A 23,310-nucleotide genomic window follows, 5' to 3' on the forward strand; every position below is an offset into this window, starting at 1 on the left:
GCATGCACACACTTCATACAGCATAGCACGCATGCATACACAGTACCTTCCCTGTGTGTGTATGTGTAGTGTGGTATGTATTCTGTATGATGTGTGTGTGGTGCTTGCACCCCACCGCAACACAGTGTGCTGTTTGTGGGGGGACAATCCCCCCAGGCTCTGTCCCCCCGACTCCTTCATCCTCTTGCCTCAGCCGCCCTTCCCCCCGCCCTCCCCCTACAGCAGGGGGCACTGGGCCAGGGGCAAAGAACTCTGAGCCTGTGATATCAGAGTGTGATGTCACCAACAGAGGACGCTGTAACCTGTGACATCAGCCAGCTGCCTGCTTTCACAGCTGTGATATCACTGATGCTGCTACCATAGCTGTGACATCACTGCTTGAGATGGTGTTGTGACTGTGACATCACCAATGATGCTACCCTGGCTGGTGACATCATGGCCCGAGGTGGTGTCTAGTTGCAGGGCTGTGACATCACTGCTCAAGGTGGTGCCATGACTGTGACATCACCAATGATGCTGGGCCTACAACTGTGTGATGTCAAAGTGTATAAGGCAGCTTCATCCTGTCAACAATGATTAAATTCCAGGGGGGATGATGTCAGCTAATGCAATGTGGTCACAGCTGTGATGTCAGAGGGTGGAGGGAGGAGAGAACACCCCACCATTATGATATTACAGCTTACAACACCCCGGTTACCGTGACATCACCAGGTCAGCCCCAATCTGACACCTGGGATGTGGCAGAGACATCATGAAGGTGATGGCACAGGCTGCGGCTCTGATGTCAGAGGCACCAGCCCAATGACATCATAGAGCGAGGGGAGGGGAGGGGAATGGGACAATTCACCCAGGGTGATGTCACAGGCCTCTGCTGCCCGCCATGACCTCCGAATGCTGTCTTGTGATGGCAGAGGTGTGCAGCCCCACCTCTTCCTCACACGAGCCCTACAGTGGCCCCCCTCCCCGCCCCCCCAACCCCTCTGTCCAAGCAGCGAATGGGACCCAGGCGTCCCGCGCCCGGGCACAGCAATTGCATAGATTTCCAGGTCGCGGCCTACGTACAGCACCAAGCGCGGGGTGGGGGGAAATAGAGGCACACAGCCCCTGGCTGGCTACTGCCTCCCCATCCCCTGTGGCACATTGCGGTCATCCTGGTCCAGACCTGGCCTCTCAATGACAGGGAGTATCTGTTTTCAACCCCTCCAACATCTCTCCAGTCAGCAACAAATTCAGCTCCAGGATCCAGCCAATGAGGGGGGTTCTCAGCCCCAAAACAAGGGAAAACCAGTACTATTTTCAACCGTCAACAAAATGTCACCCCACTGGAGGAGATTTTCAGTCCAATTTTCAGCCATTGAGGGGAATTTTGAAAAATGCCATTTTCAAACATGAAGCAAGGAAAAAGGTGCCATTTTCAAACCCTCCAAGATGTCTCTGACCTGTGACGTATTTGGCTCTGAGATTCAGCCAATGACAGATTTGCAACCTCAACACTGGCTAAAACCAGTGCCATTTTTAACCCCAGATCACGGGAAAAAGACACTGTTTTCAGCCCCTCCAAGATCTCTCCAACCCATGACACATTTAGCTCCAAGCTCCAGCCCATGAGAGGGATTTTCAGGTGCAAAGTGGGATCAACCAATGCAATTTTCAACCCCAGATCATGGGAAAAAATGCTATCTTCAACCCTTTCAAGATCTCTCCAACCTGCAACAAATTCAGCTCCAAGATCCAGCCAAAGAGGGGGGTCCTCAGCCCCAAAATGGGGTAAAACCAGTGCTATTTTCAACCACCAAGAAAATGTCACCATTGAAGAGGGTTTTTCAGTCCAATTTTTAGCCAATGGGGGGATTCACTGCTCAAATCATGGGAAACCAGTGGTATTTTCAACCCTCTAAAAATCTCTCTGACCTGTGACACATTCAGCTCCAGGATCCAGCCAATGAGTGGGATTTTCAAGTGCAAAGGAGGATCAACCAATGCCATTTTCAACCCCACATCATGGGAAAAAATGCGATTTTCAACTCCTCCAAGATTTCTCTGACCCGCAACAGGTTTGGCTCTGAGATCCGGCCAATGAGGGGGGTCCTCAGTCTCAAAACAGAAAAACCAGTGCCATTTTCAACCCCCTACAAAATGTCACGGTTGGAGGGGATTTTCAATCCAATTTTCAGCCAACGAAGGGAATTTTTGGCTCAAATGGGGGGAAACCAATGCCATTTTTCAACCCAGAGCAATGAAAATTACACCATTTTTAACCCCTCCAAGATCTCTCTGACACACAACATGCTTGGCACCATGATCCAGCCCACAAGGGTGATTTTGATTCGCAAAGTGTGATCAACCAATGCAATTTTCAACCCCAGATCACAGAAAAAAATGCTGTTTTCAACCCCTTTAAGATCTCTCCAATTAGCGGCACATTTGGCTCTGAGATCTGGCCAATGAGGGGGGGTTCTCAGCCCCAAAACCAGTAAAACCGGTGCCATTTTCAACCCCCTATGAAAACAGCATCCTATTGAAGGGGATTTTTCAGCCCAATTTTCAGCTAATGACGGGAAATTCTGACTGAAATGGGGAGAAAACAATACCCTTTTCAAAAATGGAGCAAGGAAAAAGATGCCATTTTCAACCTCTCCAAGATCTCTTGAAACTGTGAGACATTCAACTCCAAGATCCAACCAGTAAGGGGGATCTGAAGACCCCAAACTGGGCAAAACCACTGCCATTTTCAGCCCCAGATCATGGGGAAAAGATGCCATTTTCAGTCCCTCCAAGATCTCTCCAACCCATAACATGTTTGGCTCTGAGAAAATGGAAAAACCAATGCTATTTTCAACTCCGCCTGCACTAGCTCACAATTGGAGGGGATTTTCAGTCTAATTTTCAGCCAATGAGGGGAATTCATGGTTCAAAATTTCATGGGAAAAACTGATGCCATTTTCAAATCTGGAGCAAAGAAAGAGATGCCATTTTCAGCCCCTCCAAGGCATCTCCAACCCATGACACGTTCGGCTCTGAGATCCGGCCAGTGAGGGGGGGTCTCCGCCCTCAGACATGGAAGAAACGTTATTTTCAACCGCTGACAAAACATCAACTTTGGAGAGGATTTTCAGTCCAGTTTTCAACCAATGTGGGGAACTCCTGGCTCAAATGGGGGGAAAAAGCAATGCCATTTTCAAACACAGAGCACGCAACAAGACGCCATTTTCAACTCCTCCAAGGAGTCCCTGCCCTGCAACATGTTTAGCTCCAGGATCCAGCCAATGGGGGTGCCCCAAAACTGGGTAAAATCAATGCCATTTTCAATCCTAGATCATGGGGGAATAATGCCATTTTGGCCAATGAGGGGGATCATCAGCTGCAAAGTGGGATCAATCAATGCAATTCTCAACCCCAGCTCCCGGAAAAAAATTGCTGTTTTCAACCCCTCCAAGATCTCTCCAGCTAGGACACGTTCGGCTCCAAGATCCAGGCAATGAGGGGAATTTATAGCTTAAATGGGGAAAACCGATGCCATTTTCAAACATGGAGCAAGGAAAAAAAATGCTGTTTTCAACCCCTCCAAGATCCCTCCAGCCAATGAGGGGGGGTCCTCAGTCCTCCCAGGTCCCACCCCCAGCTTCATCTCCCTCCACAACCAGAGGATTTTTAACCAGCAAAATTTAGCCTGGGAAGGAAATTCGCGGCCTCTCCCACGAGCGGAAATTCCCATCTCCCAAAATTCAGCCAGTGGGGGAAGCTTGTGGCTCCTGAATCCCCTAGAAAGCCAACGAACCCTATGGGAGGGGGCGGGGCTTGCTTTTATTAACCCCTGTTCCATTCAGATTACTCCCCCACACACACCGATGGGAGGCCACATAATCCACCCTGCTTGGGGGTGGGGCTTACGAGGGTGGGGGTGGGGCTACAGGGGTGGGGCTGGCCTTTTCAAGCCCACTGATGGCCTAAGGGGGGCGGAGCTTGCCAGCTAGGAGAGGCAGGGCTCTGGGAAGAAGTGGGGGCAGGGCTTGCTTCCCGTAACCCTTCCATGTCCAAAACAGGCAGAGGGGGGTGGGACTTCAGCGAAATGGGGTTGGAGCTCTTAAACCAATAGCTCCCAAAGCAGGCAGATGGGGGCGGGGCCAGGCTGGGAGGGCAGGCTTCAGGCAGGACAGGGGTGGAGCCTCACCCACAGCTCTTAACCCTTTCGTTCCTAGGGCGGGGGGGGCGGATCTAGGCTGGGAGGGCAGGGCTTCAACCAGGAGGGGGGGGGGAGCCTCACCCCCAGACCTTAACCCTTTCACTCCCTGCTCTTCCAAAGCCAGGAGGGGGGCATGGCTCCCCCCAGTTGGCGGGGCTTACCAGGCACCCTCTCAACCCCCTCCCAGGGGCATGGACAGGGCTTGCCAGCAGTGGGCGGGGCTCCACAGGGCAAGGCTGGTGGTCCTTAACCCTTTCAGGGCGCTCCAGCGCAGTCTCTCCGGCAGCGGGACAGGTGATGCGGATGGCTCGGGTTCAGGGTGAATTCACGGGGTTTTGGTTCCTTCACAGTGTTGGGTGGTTTTTTTTGTATTTTTTCTTGCTTTTTTTTTTTTCTTTTTCTTTTTTTTCCCCTCGTTTTCTCTCTCTCTCACTCCAGCGCCGCGGGAGCAGGTCCCGGCTCCTCTTCCCCTCGCTCGCGCGCCTAAAGCCCTTGGATGGGGAGTCCCCGGCGCCGCTGCCACCCCTAGAGCCTCAGCAGCAGGGTCACAAAGGCCGACGCCAGCAGCCCCAAGACAACGGGAGACCCCAGGCCCAGCCCAGCCGCACTCTCCAGGGCATCAGGGCCTGCAAAAGAGTTGGGGGGGGTCAGGACACTTGGGTTTCCTGGGTCTGGGAGAACAGAGGAAGGACGGGGCTGGGATGCCAGACGCCTGGGTCCTCCCCAGCGCTAGGAGGTGATAGGGGTCTGGAAGTGAGAGCAGGGGGGCTGGGAGCCTGGACACCTGGGTTCTCTCCAGCTCTGAGAGGAGAGTGGGGTCCAGGGGCGCTGAGAGCCCAGATGCCTGGGTCCTCCCCAGCTCAGGGGGTGGGGGGTGGCTGTAGGGTGAGAGCAGTGGGGGTTGGGAGCCCAGACGCCTGGGTCCTCCCAGCCCAGGGAGTGGGGCAGGGGCAGAGGGACGTACGGATGAGCCGCAGGCTGATGCTGGAGGTGCCCAGCTTGTTGGAGGCCAGGCAGGTGTAGTTGCCGTAGTGCCAGGCGCTGACGTTGGCAAAGTGCAGCATGGAGCGTGTGCGCTCATTGCGGATCTCCAGTCCCTCCAGGCGCCCAGTCAGCCTGCAGGGGCAGGAACTGTCAACCCACCCCCCAGCAACCCAAACAACCCTCCATCCAATCGTCAGCACACCCCCAACCCTCAACCCAACCAACACCCCCGCACCATCAACCCAATCAACCCTCCACCCCAGCCCCCACCCAGTCATCACTTGACTCCCATCAACCCAATGGTCAACCCGCCCCCCGTCAACCCAACCCCCTGCACCCAATCATCATCCCCCCCCATCAATTCAATCAATGGTCAACCCAACCCCCACCCAATCAACCCACCCTCATCAAACCAAACAACCCTCCCCCCATCCCTGTCAACCCCCCTAATTGTCACCTCACCCCCCCATCAACCCAACCCCCTCCACCCAATCACCCCACCCCCAATCCAATCAACCCTCAACCCAACCCCCCATCCTATCATCAACCCACCCTGTCAACCTAAACAACCATTGACTGATACCACCCTCAACCCAACCACCCTGCCCATATCACCCCACCCCAGCCACTTACCCAGACCTCCCCTTACCCACCCACTCAACCCAACCACCCTTCAACCAACCACAATGAGATCCAACCATCAGGCAAGGCAACCACTCAGCCAACCCACACCATAACCAGTAAACACAATGAACTACCAATCAGCTCAACCCATAATCAACAACCAGCCAACACTCCATTCAATAAACCATCTGCCTACCCAATAACCAACACAACCCACCAGCTAGTGAGCCCTGCTCAACTGACACAACCAATCAGCAGCTAAACACCCCAGATAAGCCAACAAAGGGTTCACAACAGCCAACCCAAAATACCGACCGACTCAAGAACAAAGAGATCTACCCAATAAGCAGCCAACACAACAAACCACCAACCAGCTCCACCCACAATCAACACAACCAACCAACCCACCCAACAAACTCATTGATTCATCATCAGATATAACGGCCCACCAATGAATGACCCCAACCATGAACCAATGCAACCCACAACCAACCAACAAGTGGCTCCACCCACATCCAACGTGACCAACAACCCACCCAGCAACCCTATTCAATCCCCAGTCAATGCAATTACCCACCAAAGTATGACCTCAGCCATGAGTCAATGCACCCAACAACAAGCCAACACACCCAATCTACAGCCAACCAATGCAATGAACCACCAAAAGGCTTAACCCACCCAACAACCCTATTCAATGCCCAGTCAATGCAATGACCCACTAATGAATGACCATCATGAACAAATGCAACTAACCCACAACCAACCAGCTCAACCATCAACTCACAACCAACACAGCCAACAACCCACCCAACGACCCTATTCAATGTTCAGTCAGTGCAACAACCCATCAATGAATGACCCCAGCCATGAACCAATGCAAACAACAATAATCCACAACCAACCAATGCAATGAACCACCAACTAGCTCAACCCACCCAACAACCTTATTCAATGCCCAGTCAATGCAATGACCCACCAATGAATGACCTCAGCCATGAACCAATGCAACCAACAATGAACACACCCAACCCACAACCAACGAATGCAATGAACCACCAACTGGATCAACCCACCCAATGCTATTCAATATCCAGTCAGCATAACAACCCACCAATGAATGACCCCAGCCATGAACCAATGCAACCACCAACCACCCAACTCACCCAACCCACAACCAACCACCAACCTGCTCAACCCACAACCATCACGACCAACAACCAATCCAACAAACCAAATCCAATGCCCAATCAACTCAACAACCCACCAGTGAAGGACTTCCACCATGATGTAACCCACTAACAACTGATCAACCAACACACTCAACATGCAACCAACCACACTCGACATGCAACCAACCACCCAACAAGTGGTCAATGCAATGAGCAACAAACTAGCCAAACAACAAACCAATCAACCAACCAAACAAACACCAGTCATGATGCACAACCTCCCTGCTGGCCAATGGGGAGGCTCATTACTCACAGCTTGTCATCCTTGAACCACTCGAAGTTGGCGGGGGGCACGGCCATGGCCTCACAGCGCAGGATGGCTGATTTACCCAGGGGGGGATTTAAGTTCTTCGTCTCTGAGATGACCGGTGGGTCTATGGGGGGAGGGAGGGAAGAGTCAGAGGTGGGGGCCACAATCCTGCCCCAATCCTGGGTGCTGGCTGTCTCGGGAACCCATCTCCCCTAGGGGCAACTGCTTCATCCACTCCAAGCTGGGGCTGTCTCAGTACCAAGGGGGATGTGAGTTGGTAGTGAGGGGAATCATCCAGCTCTGGGAGAGGATTTCCTCCTTCTTGGGGAATGTTACATCCAGCTGCTCCACCACTGCCTACATCATGGGGCCAAATAAACCCAGAAGCAGGGCAGATGCCACAATTCATGGGCACCAGCTGGCTCTGGGGTTAGAGACCACCCTGTTCCACTAAGCTGCTCCACCCCAGATGCCTGGGCAGGTTCACTCACAGTTGACAGTGACCAGCACAGTGCGGCTGTCAGGGGAGGCAATGCCGTTGTCTGTGATGCACTTGTACTCGCCGGCCTGCTCTCGCGTGATCCCTGTGATCTCCAGGTATTCGCCCTCGCTGGTGAAGCCGTCTGTGGGGGGATGGGGGAGGAGGGGCAGGGCAGAGCAGGGGAGGTGGGGCCCGGAGACAGACACAAACACAGACTTACGCACGAGAGAAACACGCAACACACACACACAATGACACCTCCGTTATCGACCTCCTCAGACACTGGGCCTGGGGGGGCGGGGCAGGGGGCTGTAGGTCAGAAGTGAGGGGCACTGGCACGGGTGGGGGGGGCAGGGGCTGCAGGTCAGGAGTGAGGGGCACCAGCAGGGCTGGGGTTCAGGGGGGCTGTGGGTCGGGAGCAAGGGGCACTGGCAGGACTACAGGGGACAGGGGCTGCAGGTTGGGAGTGAGGAGCACCAGCAGGGCCAGGGGGCAGTGGGCTGCAGGTTGGGAGTGAGGAGCACCCTGCCCCCCCGGCCCCACCTACCTTTCAGCTGCTGCCAGGTGACACTGGGCTCAGGTTTGCCAGCCGCCAGGCAGAGCAGGTTGACGTTGCTGCTCTCGTTCACCGTCACCGAGGACGAGATGTTCGTTATCCGGGCAGGGACTGGGGGGTGGGGGGAATGACACATGAATGAGCACCCCTAGAACCCTTAATCCCAGGCTGGCCCTGCCAGAGCCAGCTGCCCCCAGCCCTGGCACCCAGCAACAGACTCCTGGCAGCAGGCAGGAAGGAGTTAACCCCTGACTCAGGGTACTTCAGAGTGGAATAAAGCTGCTAATGAGGCCTATTGTTGCCTTCTGATTGGCCGTTGCTGCTGCCTTCCTTCCGGCCAATCAAGGAGAACTATGGGCCAGGTGCCAGCTCCACCCCCCCCACCCCAGCCAATCAGCTCCCATTGTCCCATCTCCAGGTGCCTCATTCCTGCCAGTTTGGCAGCAACCTCCTTGGGAAAGGAGGAGGCGGGGCCAGGGGGAGGCAAGGCCTCAGGTCCTGCCCTAGTCCTCCCCAGACCCCTTAGATCACCCTCTTCCAGAGGCCCCGCCTCCTGATCCACAGGCTCCACCCCTCTCCCAGTCCCCACCTCCTGTTCCATAGGCCTCACCCCAGGCCACAGCCCCTAGCCAACAGGCCCCGCCCTCTGCCACCAAGGACTCCACCTCCTCCCCAGACCCCTCCCTCTACTCCATAGGCCCCTCCCCATAAGCCCCACCCACTGCTCCATTGACCCTACCCCATGCCCTATTGGCACCACCTCCTGCTCCACAGGTCCCGCCCCTTTCCCCATATACCACTCCCCCTGCCCCATAGGCCCCACCTCTGGTCCTATATGGGCCACCCCCACGTTAGGCCCGTTCCCTTGCTCCACAAGCCCCTCCCTCCTCTCCCAGATCCCTCCCCCTGCTCAGCAGGCCCCACCCCCAGGCCCTGCCGCCCCCATGGCGCACCCTGCACAATGAGGTAGAGCTGGGCAGTGTGGGGGCGCAGGCGGGTCTGGAAGGAGCAGGTGTAGAGCCCCTCGTCATAGGCGTCCACACGGGCGATGGCAATGGCAAACTCAGCAGCACTGTGTGCCAGGAGCTGCACGCGTGGGTCCAGTGACCATTTGTCGCGCCCAGCGAAGAGGATGTTGGAGCGGTTCAGCCAGGCCACACGGGTCACCTCCGTGTCGATGGCACAGCTGGGCCAGGATTGCTGGGTCAGCATAGCATGGTGTGGGGTCTAGCCCCCCTGCCCCCCCCCCGGTCATACCTAGGGCCTCCCCCTCTTCCCCCACTGATGCATGAGGTCTCCCTCCCTGGACACCTGGGGTCTCTATCCACCCAGGGGTCCGAACGCCTGGGGTCTCTATCCACCCGGGGACCCGGACACCTGGGGTCTCTTATCTTCCTGGGGGGCCTGGGCCCCTGGATTTTCTGTCCCCTACACCATGGTGCCCTCCACTCCAAACCTACAGCCCCCCCCACCCAGCTGGTGTTCCTCACTGCCAACCTGCAGGGCCCAGCCCCCTGCCCGGGGTCTCGGGGTGCAGGCACTCACCTCAGTGTGGCATTGTCACCCTGGCACACGGTGTAGTTCTCGGGGGGCTGGTTGTAGTCGAGGCCCTGTGCCAGCAGCCCTGCAGGACAGGGAAGCATCAGTGGACGGGGGATGGCCAGGGAGCCCAGGCATCCGGGTCCCCAGCTCCCCTGCTCTCACCCCTCAGCCCTGCCCGTGCCCCTCACTCCCAACCCACAGCCCGCTGCCTTCGTGGCATTTAGTGACTTCTTGGCTAGTTAGGGCGAGGAGGCGCTGGGCGATTATGCAAATTGCAATGCAGTGAAGGTGGCTTGGGGCAGATGGGGGGGGCTGGGAGCCTGGATTCTCCCCCTGCAGCGTGAGGTCTTGGGGGCAGAAAGAAAACTCGGGGAAGGGGGAAAAATTAGAAGAAATTATTCATATAATGAGCCCTCCTCATTACTGCCTCTAATTAGGGTGGGGGTGTGTGCATGCACATGCGTGGGAGGGGTCAGCACCTGGTGCACACATACACACAGAACACAGGTGTCTGGGACATACACGCACATACACACACCAGGAAAACTACAACCTCATGCCATGGGGGAGAGAGAGAGAGAGAGAGTGTGTTTGTGTGTGTGTGTGTGTGTGTGTGTGTGTGTGTGTACGCGCCTAGGGGTCGAGAGCCCTGCATGCACATAGCGGGAGGTGTACACATGCAGGGAACCCAGGTGTCCAGGGGACCCCTCCGCCCCCGCAGGTGTCCAGGACACACACACACACACACACACACTCAGACACAGGGAACCCAGCCGTCCGAGACACACACACATCCCCCAGGTGTCCAGGACCGCCCCCCGCGGTATCCAAAACACACACTCACTCCCGCCCGCGCGGCTTTGCCCGGGTCGGGCCGCCCGAGAACCGCGGCGCGGGGCCTGCGGCAGAGCCGCCTTGGAGCGATTTCTCGGTTCACGTCCCCGCCCGCGTCACCCGCTCCAGCTCCTGCCGCGGTGCCTGGGGCGGGGGCCGGACGCCTGGGTGCTGTCCTGCCCCCGCGTGTGTGCGTGACTGGGCCTGTGGGAGCGCACGCGCGTCTTAGCGTGTGCGTGCGTGTGCGGCCCGTGCCCGTCACTCCTGCCCCCTTTTGCGGGGCACTGGACCCAGGCGCCCGCGCTCCCCGCGAGAACCCAGGCCACGGGCGCACCCCGCGGAGGGTGCCAGCCGCCGCCCGCGGAGATGGGTGGACAGGGACAGGGACAGGGACAGGGACAGGGGGGAGGAGGCCGGGCGGACAGAGAGACGGGCCGGGGTGGAGGCACGGGCGAGGCAGGGCCGGAATGCGGGGTACGCAGAGGGGGATGGCGGGAGAAACGGGGCAGAGAGGATGGATGGATGGATGGATGGATGGATGGATGGATGGATGGATGGATGGACAGATAGTGCGGGGAAGGAAGGCAGTAGGACTGGAGGGAGGCAGGCAGGACTAGGAGGATGGAGTCTACAGGGATGGCTGGCTGTCTGGACGGCTTTTTCACGACGGAGGGGGGAGGGGAGGGGATAGGACAGACAGGTCATTACGGAGATGGGGTGACCCGACTGATGCCAACACCAGGCAGAGCCCTGCCACTGCCACGACCCGCCCAGCATGGCCAGTGTAGCACTGTGTGACACGACCCCTACTCCTCTGGGAGCCGGCCCCACCCTTCACACCAACCCCGTCCCCATAGACATCAACGATGTGCCCCCCGGGATGGCTGGGGTGTGCAGAGACAGATGGGTGATCCATGTCCAATGCCCCACTGAGACCACTGACACCACCCCGAGGCCCACACTGAGGCCGTTGGCAACACCAATACACCAGCACAAACAACAGCCACCCAACCCACAGCAACGAGGAGAGCAAAGGTGCCAACAAACCAGGAACCACCGAGCCGACAAACAGCACTGCCAGCTTCCCCATCCATCCATCTTCACGTCCGTCCATTCATTTATCAGTCTGTCCATCTTCACATCTGTCCATCCATCCATTCACCCATCTCTATAACCAACCATCCATCCATCCATCTCCACATCTGTCAGCCCCCTGCTGGAGGCCAACAGCACTGCCATTGGTGATGGCCACAGCTAGTGCAACCGATATCCACCTTGACAATATCACCCTGATGGACATCCCCGTGGGCCACATAACCCCCCCCACCCACAGTCTCTATGCCCCTGACACCATGGCAAGGGTGGGTCCTGGGGGCTGAGAGTGACACCACCATGCTTGACCCACCCCAGCAGCCCCCAACCCCATGCAGTGCGGATCGCAAAGGTCAGGGTGGAGCAGGGGGGGTTGTGGAGCTGGGAGGAGGGTCCACCCCGGCCTTCGAATGGATGGACCCTTCTTGTCACTCTGGCCACCCATCTGTCTCTACACACACCCCTCATCCATCCATTCATGCACCCACCTACCTTTCTCAACCCCCACCACTCTGTGTCTGTCCATCCACCCACCCAATCCTCCACCCATCCTTATAACCCTCTATCTATCCAACCATCCACCCGTCCCCATGTCCATATATTTGTCCGTCCATCCATCCATCTCTATAAGCATCCATCCATGTTCATGTCCATAATCCATCTGTCCATCAGGCCCTCCATCTTCATACATGCTGAGTTATCCATCCACCTCAGTAACTATTCATTCATCCATTTGTCTCCATGTCCATCCACCCACCCACCCACCCATCTCTATAAGCTTCTATCTATCCATCTGTCCATGTGTCCATTCCCATCCATTCACCCATGTCCGTCTGTCCATCCATCCATCCATCCACCTCTCAATACCTATCCCTCCATCCTCATGTCCACCCACCCATCCATCCATCCCTATAACCTTCTACCCATCCATCTCTATGTCCATCCATCCACCCCATGTCTGTCCATCCCCAGGTGCCTCCATCCCTTCTCTATAGCCTTCCATCCCTCCATCCACCCCCATTTCTCAACACCTATCCATCCCTCCCAGCCCCCCTTGATCCATCTCCCCCCACTATGGACCCTCTTTCTATCCATCCTCCAAAGGCCAGATGTTGTGCCCCCCTTCCCATCCCGCTGGGATGGGCACGGACTCCTCCAGATGCCTAGGATGGATACATACACGTGCACATGCACACACACACACCCCAGGCATCAGGGACACACACACAGGGCACCCAGGTGTGTTTGTGTGTGTGTGTGTGTGTCTCTCTCTCTCTCTCTCTCTCTCTCTCACACACACACACACACACACACACACAGAGGACACCACACGCAGGCATCTGGGACATGCAAACATCCAAATTGTGCATCTCACCTTTGCAGAACCACACTCATGGATGTGGGTGAGCAGCACTTCAAGGCCACACACACACAGAAACAGACACACACACAGTTACGCACACAATATAGCATCTTGCAAAGACAGGTGCACACCCCCACACAAATCACTGTGTATCAGGGAGTTAACCCAGGAAACCCATACAGCTCAGACACACAGAACCCAGGTGTCCAGGACACACACACACACGCAGAGGACCCAGGTGTCCGGGGCACACACACACCTCCAGCCCTCTGTGCCAGCCCCGGATCAGCTCAGATGACATAAGTGTCACACACATACGCACTGACCGGATTGTGCATTCTGACCGCACACACAGGCATGGCTCAGGTGGTGCCTTCTCATCATGTGGAACCCAGGTGTCCAGGACACACACACACACACACACAGGCATTTGATACATACACACAACCAACCCAGGCATCTGGGAGGTACACACATGCACACATGCACGTACACACACCAGGCACCTGGGACACACATACACACTCTCTAATCCTGCTGCACAAACACACAAACAATTGTGTTTTGCCTCACCCTCAAACTGTGCAAAAACACACACACACATGTAGCCCATGTCAATACCCAGCCACACCTACACACACAGAACCCAGGCATCCAGGACACCCCCTCCACACACACTCCTATGCATCTCATTGCAATCCAGGTACACACATACACACACACACACTTGTGTAGCCCCCAAAATCTAACTACAGACATGCACACTTGTGTACCACTGACATCCAACTACACACACACAGACACCCTTGGTGCCCAGGATGCGCGCGCGCGCACACACACACACACACACACACACACACTTGTGTATCCCTTACACTCAAACTACACCCACCCACCTGTGCATCCAGCTATACACAGACCCCCCCACCACACACACCATGGTGTATCCCATTGCAACACCAATCCAGGATGGTGCAATCCAGCTACACACAATATATACACACACATGCACAATCTACACACGCACACATTTGTGTCCCCCACTGCCGTCCAGCTACGCACACAACCCACAGTCTATACACACACACAATCAACAATCTCCAGACAACTGTCCCCCACTGCCCTCCAGCTACACACACAGACATACAATTAGCACACAATTTACACACGCACCTGCGTCCCCCGCTGCCTTCCAGCTACACACACAACACATAATCTACACACACATAAAATCAACATACAATCCACACACACCTGTCCCCCACTGTCCTCTACCTACACACTCAACACACAATCTATACACACTTCTCTCCCACTGCCCTCCAGCTACACACACATACACAATCAACACACAATCTACACAAACACACCTGTGCCCCCCACAGCCCACAAGCTACACAACACACAATCTATACACCCACATATAATCAACACACACTCTACACACATGCATACCTGTCTCCCACTGCCCTTGAGCCACACACACACACACACACACACACACACACACACACACACACGTGGCATGCCCATCACTGTGGTCGGGTTCTGCAATCCCCTAACACACGCACACACACGCGCGCGTGTCCTGAGCGCTGTGCTGCAGTCCAACACGCGCAGGCCCCGCGGCGCCCCCGGCCCCGTGGTGCAGTGTGAGCGCACGCACACAAGGAACCCAGGTGTCCGGGCCCACTGCGCCCCCCTTCCCCTGCAGCACATGGAAGCCAGGCATCCGGGGAACACCCCGGGGCATATACTGGGGCCCCTTGCAAGGCCCAGACACCATCACACACCTCAGAGACCGCCCCCCCGCCCCCAATGCAGCAAAGAACCCAGGCATCCGGGCCCCCTCCCTGCAAGACATCCACCCAGAGAGCCCAGATGTCCAGGGACCCCCCACCCAAAAAACCCAGGCGTCCCGGCCCCCTCCCTCCAAGACATCCATCCAGAGAACCCAGGGGTCTGAGAACCGCCCCCCCCCCAGACCTGCATCCAAAGAACCCAGGCATCTGGGCACCCCCCATCACCCACAAAAAACAGGTATCCAAGACCCCCCACTTCCCTCCCCAAACACCCCCCCAAAGAATGCAGGTGTCCAGGTCCCCCCCACCCTATACCCAGAAAACCCAGGTGTCTGGGACCCCATCACTTGCAGAACCCAGGTGTCCAAGACCCGCCCCCCCGCCCTCCAGACCTCAGTCATCCAGGACACCCCCCACATAGACCCCAGGTGTCCGGGGGACCCCTCAAACCCTGGAGAACCCAGGTGTCCAGGCCCCCCCACCCCTGCCAGAGGGACCCCCCCAGATTGCAGACATCAAGGACGCCCCCAAAGAACCCAGGCATCTGGGAGGGGGCCCCCTAGAGAACCCAGGCATCCAGAAGGGTCCCCCTAAAGACCCCAGGCATCCAGGGCACCTTACCTTGTGAGAGGAGGAGGAAGGCCAATCTCAGCAGGAGCCGGTCATGCCGGGGCTGCCCCATGGCCCCCCCCATGCACCCCCACATGCACCCCCCCACGCACACGCTTGCACACGCGTGTGCAAGGCCCGGACACGCGGCTGGAGCCCGGCAGCCCAGAGCCAGCCCTGGTGCATCACATCAGGACATGCTGGGGGGGGGGGTGCAATGGGGGGGAACACTGGGGGGACAGCTTTGACAGGCAGGTGAGCAGTCAACCAGGGACCAATGGGAAGCCTGGGGGAGGCGGGGCATGCAAATGAGCTGGGGGGCCAGCCAATGGCAGAGCAGCCAGGGTGACAGCAGAGGGGGTCTTTGTTACTGCAGCAGGGATGAGGGGGGGAACCCCGCAGGCCCCCCCCCCAACACACACACACAGCAGCCCGGACGCCTGGGTTGTCTCCAGCTCTGGGAGGGGATGGGGGGCTGGGGGGGCAGGGTGGAGAGTCAGGCAATGGACCCAGGCATCCGGGCCCCCCTCTCCCCCCAGGCAGGGCTCAGACTGCAGGGAGCTTTGGCATTTCTGCACTATTAGGTGCCTTACGGTAGTGGGGGGGGGCAGGGGCGGGAGGGAAACCGAGGCAGGGGTGAGTCGAGAGAACCCAGGCATCTGGGCGCCCATCACCCCACGCTCCCCTCCAAGAGAACCCAGGCATCTGGGCTCCCAATCCTTGCCCCCCCCCCAGCCCTCCCCCAAGCATCTTGGGGGCTGTGACCCCCTGACCCCTGCTCTGTTCCTAATTAACAAGCTTTTACCTAACAGATCTCCTCCCCCTCCCCATAGCTTTTCCCTGGAGCAGAAATGCAGCTGATTCTGGGGTGGAACAACAGTAAACAGCTGCATATAAGAGGATTGGGGGGTGGCAGTGTGAGCGAGGGAACCCAGGTGTCCATGCTCCCAGCCCCTCCTCCTGTCCCCACAAGGGTACAGCAATGTTAGGCAAGGCGTGCCCCCAGTGCTCCCATTCATGGGCTGGAACTGGGCTGGACCCACCTGGGGGAGCACTAGGGGGCACTGTGCTAGGAGGACACCGGGCAGTGGCCAACTGCAAGCACCTGGGTCACCAAGGCAGCACCAACACAGCTGGGGGCTGCAGTGCCCAACAGGTACCACTAGGGGGTGCTAGACCCACTGGAACCCCTCACCTGGGGGCCACTGGGGGGCTGTCATGGCCTGGGGGGGCACTAGGAGGGGAGACCCGCCACCAAGGTCCCAATGGGGGCAAGGAACCCAGGCATCCGGTTCCCAGCCTTGCCTCAGGCTGTGGCTGGTTGTGAAATGGGGGGGCTTCTGGAGGCCCCGACACCTGGGTTGTCCCCGCTGCTGGAAGGGAAGGGCTAAAGTTAAATGACATCAGAACAGGGGGTTGGGGGCATTTTCTGGGGTTTTTTATTGCATTTTTGGGTCGTTCACGCCACAAAATACCAACACATTGTATTGTAAGGAGCCCCCCTCCCAAGCCTGGGGCCGGTGCAAAGCATGCTGGGATACCTCGCCAGGCTTCTGGAGGACTCAGGGATCAATATCTGCCCACAAGGCACCAGCCTGGAGCCCCCAAAGGCAAGGGCAGGGGCATCCCAGGTCTTACCCACAATACCCTGGGCCCCAGGGGATGCCTTCCTACAATGCCCTGGGGCAGCTGGTGGGGGAGGTTCCCACCATGCACAAGCCTCAGGGTAAAGGTCAAGGGAGGCCAGTTACCCACAATGCATCAGGCCCAAGTAGATAGGACAGGAGGGCGTGTTGGACCCCCTACTACCCACAACACACTGGGGCAAGTATCCCACAATGCACCAGGCCCAGACCAAGCCCCACCCCCTTTCCCATATAAGGATCTGCAGGGGGCTGGACTCCCATCTCCCTGGCCACTTGCCCCCCAGCCCAAGGGGGCGGGTGCCCCTCACTCCCAACCCCAGCCCTATGGGAATGGTGCCCCCTGCCCCATCCGGCCCTGCTGGTGCCCCTCATTCCTGACCCCCAGCCCCCTCCCCAACTGCCCAGATGATGTCCCTCACGCCCGACAGGGGGGTGGGTCCATGCAGCGAATCTGGGCGTACTCAGTGGCTGGGGTGTCGCAGGGGGTGCTGGGGGCCGGCAGGCGGGAGAAGTCAATGTTGGCGTAGGGGGTCTCGTCCTGGCTGTGGGGGTCCAGGGGGGCTGCCGGGTTGGGGGGGCCCTGAGGAGAGAAGGGAGGGGAGAGGTTTATTGGAGGGGGGGTAATGGGGGTCATCCCATGATGCACTGGGCTTGGGGACCTACCAGAGCAGGGAGAGAACCCAGGCGTCTGGGCCCTGAGCCCCCCACCACCCCAGACCTGCAGAGACCCCAGGTGTCTGGGTTCCTGCTACCCACAATGCATTGCACATGAAACTGGGATGGGGGACCCCAGATCTCCCTCAGCCACAAAACACCAGGGCCTTGATGGGGACCTACCCTGGTGGGGACATTGCTGTAGACTAGGTTGATGTCATCAGCCTGGGCCTCCCTGAGGTCTGGGGGCTTCTTGCTCCTCTGGGGGGCAGTTAATCGCCAGCCCCAGAGCCTGGGGGCAAAGAAGATGGGGGTGAGGTCCCAGCCCTGCCAGTGCCCCTCACACCCGACCTGCAGCCCCCTGCCTGCCCCCGCCCAAGCCCTGCTCCTGACCCGCAGCCCCCTGACCCAGCAGAACTCACAGGAGGGCCGTGATGATGAGGAGGAGGAGCAGGAGGAAGGCGCCAGCACCTATCGTTGCACCCAGACCCAGCAGCCTGGAGGATCCCTCTGCTCAGGGCACAGAGCAGGGCTGAGTTGCCTTGGGGTCCCAGGTGTCGGGCTCCCAGGCCAGCCCTCCCAGAGACCCCACGTGTCAGGGCTCTTCTTCCCCTACAGAACTCAGGCATCTGGGCCCCCCACCGCCGAGAGAACCCAGGTGTCCAGCGGAGGGGGAAGGGGGCTGACCTGCAGCCAGGGTGTGGACGGACCCCTGCAGCGCGTAGAAGCCGAGGTAGTTGGAGCCAATGCAGACGACGGAGTCCCCAGGCCCCTCCCAGTGCATGGCACTGTCCGTGCAGTTCCCCTTGGTCTGGTGGTCTTTGCCAGGCACTGTGGCCCCATTCACTTCCCAGTGCAGCTGGGCCGGGGGCTCTGCCCGCAGGGAGCAGTGGCAGCACAGCCCCCCGGACTCGTGCTTGCACCACAGGCCGGGATCAGGGCCAGCAGCTGGGCGGGGGCTGTCTGCGGTGGGCGGGGGGGTCAGGGAACCCAGGTGTCTGGGCTCCTCATCCCCCCACTCCCACTTCCCATGCCCCCAGAGAATCCAGGCATCCAGGCTCCCAGCCCCCATCTCCCAGGGAACCCAGGCATCCAGGCCCCCCACTCACACTCCACCACCAGCTGGAAGCCCCCCTGGATGCCCCCAAGGTCATTGGTGGCCTGGCACTGGTAGTTCCCGGCGTGCTCGGGGTGGAGTTTCAACAGCTGCAGGATGCCCTCACTGCCCCCTGCTCCAAGCTGGGAGGTGTTGAGGTCACGGCCCCTGAACCCCCAGCTCAGCTGGGCTGGGGGGCTGCTGTCCACTGAGCACAGCGCCCACACGGAGCCTCCCTCCACAGCCTTCAGCTTCACGTTGTTGCCTGGGAGAGAAGGAGGGAAACTGAGGCACAGCCTGGCTAGGCACTAGCAATGGTCATCGGGGTCCTCCGGGGGGCGCTTGGGCAGCATCAACCCAACTGGAGGCTGCAGTGACCAAAGGGGGCCACTAGGGGGCATGAGACCCATTGCAATCCCCCCTGAGGACCATGAAGGGGTGCCACATCCTATCTGGATCTGGGAGGGCTCTAGGGCAGGGGTGAGCAAAATGCGGCCCGTGGACCTCATACGGCCCGCCAGGCCAGTCTAGCCAGCCCGCGGGGCTCCTAAAAAATTTTAAAAATGAATATTTGTCTGCCCCTGGCTGCCTGTCATGCAGCCCTCGATGGCTTGCCAAAATTCAGTAAGCAGCCCTCTGCCCGAAATAATTGCCCTCCCCTGCTTTAGGGGGTGCCATGCAGTGGCCAACAGGGTCCTCCAGGGGGCACCAGGGTGGCATCAACCCAACTGGTGATGAACAATGGAAGCCACTACAGGCCCTAGACCCATTGCAATGCCCCCATGTGGGGGCACTGAGACCCTCCCTGGACCTCCCCTCTAGGGGGCGCTGTGCTGGGGGGCTGACCCGGAGGTCCCCGACGTTACCTTGGATAATCTTGAAGTTCCTCCCATTGGCTCCAGAGATAGAGACGTTAATGCCCAGGTCCCGGGGGGCATCTGAAACACACACGGGGGAAGGATTATCACCCTACCTTGGATTTTCTGCCCCCCACTCCACCCAGCGCCCCCCTAGGCCATAACTACCCCGGAATGGCCCCCTAGTGGCCCCCATTGACCACTGCAGGTCCCAGTTTAGTTGCTCTACCACCTCTGGCTCCCCCTGGGGGCCCCTGTTGGCCACTGCACAGTGCCCCCCAAATCCCTCCTGGGGCCCTCACAGTGCATGGGGACCCGCACGCTCCGGTTGGCCGCCCCATAGCTGTTCTGGGCCTGGCACCAATACACCCCAGTGTTGGCGGCGCTTAAGTTGTGCAGCTCCAGGTGTGCCGGCCCCCCCTGGACGGGGTCTCCCAGGGTCTTGTTCCCTCGGGTCCAGTGCACGGAGGCGGGGGGGTTGCCCCCAGCCCTGCAGGTCAGGTTGAGTGCGGCCCCCTCCCAGGTCAGTACTAAAAGTGGGTCACCCGCGAGCACCACCATGACTGCTTCTGGAAGGCAAGAAAATGATTAGGACCAAGGTGGGTTGGAGATGCGGGTGAGTCTGGGGTGGGTGGCTGGGTGTAACAGTGCTGGGGGCAGCTGGCTCTGGGGTGGAGCCTCCACTGGTCTCCCATCCAGGCACTAAACAGCCCAGGCCCCTCTTAGCCTGCGAGGGTCCCCTCTCCTCCAGTGGCCCCAGTTCCCAGCCTCTCACCAGCATGTCCGTCTCTTCTCAGCGTCCCGTTTACCTCTGGGGTCCCGGGCGGATCTGGGGGGAACCACAGAGCATGGGATCAGGCTGGAAATCTGGACACCTGGCCTGGGTTCCCTCCTGCTCTGCTAGGGGAGTGGGGGCCAGGGGTTAGAGCAGGGGGCCCAGACACCTGAGTCCCCTGCAGCCCCGGGGGAGGACAGGGGCACTCACACACGATCTGGAGCTGGACGCTGGCTTGGGCCGTGATCCTCTTGAACCCAGGGTAGGAAACACGGCAGACGAGGTCCCTCCCATCATCCCCAGCGACGGGCCTGAAGCCGCGCTCAGAGCTGTACATGGTGCCCCCTGCATCCCGACTCGCTGGGGCCAGAGGTAGCTCCAAGGGCCCCGTCCAGGCCACGCTGGGGGGGGGCTCGGAGCAGGAGCTGGGGGTCCAGCACGTTACATTCACTGCATTACCAGCCCGCAGCTTCCCGGGGGTGGCGTCCAGCCAGGGCGCCTGGATGATGGGCCCGTCTGTGGGGAGAGAGGAGGGTTGGGGGGTGTGGGGTTGTGGCAGGCATTGTACTCGACTGAGTTCCACCCCAGACCTGGCTGCATTGTGAGACCTATTGAGCCAGAAGCTGAGGTATGTGGGGGGCACTGGCCTTCCCCCAAGGCAGGGTTATCCGCATCTGCTTCTCCCCAGAGCTGGCTGCATTATAGAGGCCCAACGAGGCCAGGGGATGGGGGCACTCTGGCTGGCATGGGGGAGGGGGGGAGCAGGGCAGATTGTTTCACCGCCCCCCAGAGCTGGGCGCATCCTGGCTCCAAGAGGACCAGGAGAGCTGGGACAAAGGGCTGGCTTCCCTGTTCCCCTGGGCCATTCCCCAGTTGCTCCACCCCAGAGCTGGGCACATATGGGTCCCAAGTATGCCTTGGAGAGTGGCCAGTGGGAGGAAGGGGCAGGTGGGGTGATGACCACAGCCCAGCCAGGCCAGGACCAGGCCTCTGCAGGCTGGGGGCAGAGGGGAAGGAGGGTTGGGGGCTGGAGGGGGGATGCCTTACCCAGCACAGAGACCTGGGGCTGGGTGTGCTGTCGCTCTCTGTTGGGCTTGTAGGTGTATTTGAACATCCCTCGCTCCACGCGGAAAACATAGGTCCCGGCGTCGCTGGTCTGCACATCCTGGATGTCCAGGGAGCAGTCGCCGGCCTGCAGGGCCCCCGAGAGCCGGAACCGGCCCCGGGCCTCGGCTGAGACCTTCCGAGATGGGTCACTGGTGGCCACGGGGGAGTCCCAGAGGTAATCGGCCGGTTCCTTGAACCAGTAGCCGTGGAGACTGTCCCTGGTGTAGGGTACATCCATCCAGGAAGGGTAGGTGAAGCGACAGGGGATGTGGCCGCAAATGCCACGCAGGACCTTGATCTGGGCCGGGACCGTCAAGGAGTAGTCGGTGGATTGGGGCCCCTGGGGAAGGGACCCTGCGGGGATGGAGAGCTGGGATGGACACAGGGCTGGTGCCCCTCCCTCCCGACCCGCAGCCCCCTGTGCTCCCCCGGTGCCCCTCATCCCCGACCCGCAGCCCCCTGTGCCCCTCACTCCCGCCCCGCATCCCCCTGTGCTCCCCCGGTGCCCCTCACTCCCGCCCCGCAGCCCCCTGTGCTCCCCCAGTGCCCCTCACTCCCGCCCCGCAGCCCCCTGTGCCCCTCACTCCCGCCCCGCAGCCCCCTGTGCTCCCCCGGTGCCCCTCACTCCCGACCCGCAGCCCCCTGTGCTTCCCCGGTGCCCCTCACCCCCGACCCGCAGCCCCCTGTGCTCCCCCGGTGCCCCTCACTCCCGCCCCGCAGCCCCCTGTGCTCCCCCGGTGCCCCTCACTCCCGCCCCGCAGCCCCCTGTGCTCTCCCGGTGCCCCTCACTCCTGCCCCGCAGCCCCCGGCTCTTACCCCTCCAGAGCAGGGCGAGGATCAGGGCTCTCAGCATCGCTGTTGGGGCAGCTCGAGTTCCTGCCCCCCCGCCGAGGCCCCGGTCCCCCGACTCACATCCCATCTCCAGGGGTCTGCTCCACCGGGAAAGAGCCAGAGACAGTCGAGGAGACAACCCAGGCACCCGGCTCCTGGCCCAGAGCTGGCTGAGTGGGTCCAGACTCTGTGTTCCCCCCCCCACCCCCACAACACACCTGCGAGGGGAACTGAGGCAGGGAACTTCCCCCCACCTGGGGCTTCCCCGAGAGGGGGAGAGAGAAAGGGGCAGGGGCTGCGGGTCGGGAGTGAGGGGCACCGGCAGGGCTGGGGGGGGGGGGGGGGGGGGCTCCCCGGACTGGAGGGAACACGATGAGCCGGAAGCCGAAAGCAGAAGTAGGAGTCTGGGCGGGGGAGATGTCCCAGAACAGCCCCCACCCGGCCTTCCTGGAAACTTCCTCTTCCCCCTCTGCCCCAGGGCAGCGAGAAAGAGAACTCAGGTCCAGAATCCCCCAAACCCAGCCGCCCAGGCACCCAGACCCCTCCTCGCAGCCCCCATTCCCCTCCCAGAGCTGGACAGACCCCCGATTCAGCTGCACTGGTATACTTGGAAATACGGTAGTAGGGGGATTACCGTATGGCTTGTAGCACTGCACTACAAAAATCGACCCCCTTGAGTTCCCCCCCAGCTCCCCTCCCTGAGCTGCAGAGACCCTGGGCATCTGGGCCCCCTCACGGTGTCACCCCCCTGAGAACCCAGGCATCCGGGCTCCCAGCACCCCCTGCTCTCACCCC

At 59.5% G+C, this 23,310-nt stretch overlaps 2 protein-coding genes across 3 annotated transcripts; both read right to left on the reverse strand.

Annotated features, from left to right (window-relative positions):
- Positions 1–1,344: 1,344 nt before the first annotated feature.
- IGLON5 (IgLON family member 5) lies at positions 1,345–15,751 on the reverse strand. The gene is made up of 8 exons (XM_059719211.1): positions 15,562–15,751; positions 9,853–9,931; positions 9,261–9,493; positions 8,299–8,418; positions 7,762–7,893; positions 7,274–7,394; positions 5,148–5,299; positions 1,345–4,809 (listed from the first exon to the last, which is right to left on the reverse strand). Exons 1-8 carry the CDS (start codon positions 15,644–15,646, stop codon positions 4,709–4,711), a joined length of 1,023 nt encoding a protein of 340 aa, XP_059575194.1. The 5' UTR covers positions 15,647–15,751; the 3' UTR covers positions 1,345–4,708.
- A 1,214-nt stretch (positions 15,752–16,965) lies between these two features.
- On the reverse strand, positions 16,966–22,852 carry LOC106738738 (sialic acid-binding Ig-like lectin 13). Of its 2 annotated transcripts, XM_059718261.1 has the most exons (12): positions 22,734–22,852; positions 22,501–22,613; positions 21,625–22,038; positions 20,788–21,093; positions 20,578–20,631; positions 20,105–20,371; positions 19,812–19,883; positions 18,959–19,210; positions 18,537–18,812; positions 18,272–18,359; positions 18,033–18,141; positions 16,966–17,775 (listed from the first exon to the last, which is right to left on the reverse strand). In XM_059718261.1, exons 2-12 carry the CDS (start codon positions 22,601–22,603, stop codon positions 17,611–17,613), a joined length of 2,106 nt encoding a protein of 701 aa, XP_059574244.1. In that variant the 5' UTR covers positions 22,604–22,613; positions 22,734–22,852; the 3' UTR covers positions 16,966–17,610. The 2 variants fall into 2 exon arrangements, with proteins under 2 accessions (XP_059574244.1, XP_059574245.1); XM_059718262.1 differs by lacking the exon at positions 20,105–20,371 and having other exon boundaries at positions 22,501–22,852.
- Between the last annotated feature and the right edge of the window lie 458 nt (positions 22,853–23,310).

This window comes from Alligator mississippiensis, chromosome 15 (assembly GCF_030867095.1).
Source record: "Alligator mississippiensis isolate rAllMis1 chromosome 15, rAllMis1, whole genome shotgun sequence".
NCBI classification, from domain to species: Eukaryota; Metazoa; Chordata; order Crocodylia; family Alligatoridae; genus Alligator; species Alligator mississippiensis.

What these genes read in the sequence shown, in the direction of transcription:
- IGLON5 (XM_059719211.1), bottom strand. Translation starts at nt 15,646, where the DNA reads ATGTGGGGGTGCATGGGGGGGGCCATGGGGCAGCCCCGGCATGACCGG. An exon ending in CACCTGGCAGCAGCTGAAAG is followed by an intron (nt 7,894 to 8,298) that starts GTAGGTGGGGCC and finishes ATCCCCCCACAG; the next exon opens with ACGGCTTCACCAGCGAGGGC. An exon ending in TGTGCTGGTCACTGTCAACT is followed by an intron (nt 7,395 to 7,761) that starts GTGAGTGAACCT and finishes CTCCCCCCATAG; the next exon opens with ACCCACCGGTCATCTCAGAG.
- LOC106738738 (XM_059718261.1), bottom strand. Translation starts at nt 22,603, where the DNA reads ATGGGATGTGAGTCGGGGGACCGGGGCCTCGGCGGGGGGGCAGGAACT. An exon ending in CGTCCACACCCTGGCTGCAG is followed by an intron (nt 18,360 to 18,536) that starts GTCAGCCCCCTT and finishes TGCCCTGAGCAG; the next exon opens with AGGGATCCTCCAGGCTGCTG. An exon ending in ACAGCAATGTCCCCACCAGG is followed by an intron (nt 17,776 to 18,032) that starts GTAGGTCCCCAT and finishes TTCTCTCCTCAG; the next exon opens with GGCCCCCCCAACCCGGCAGC.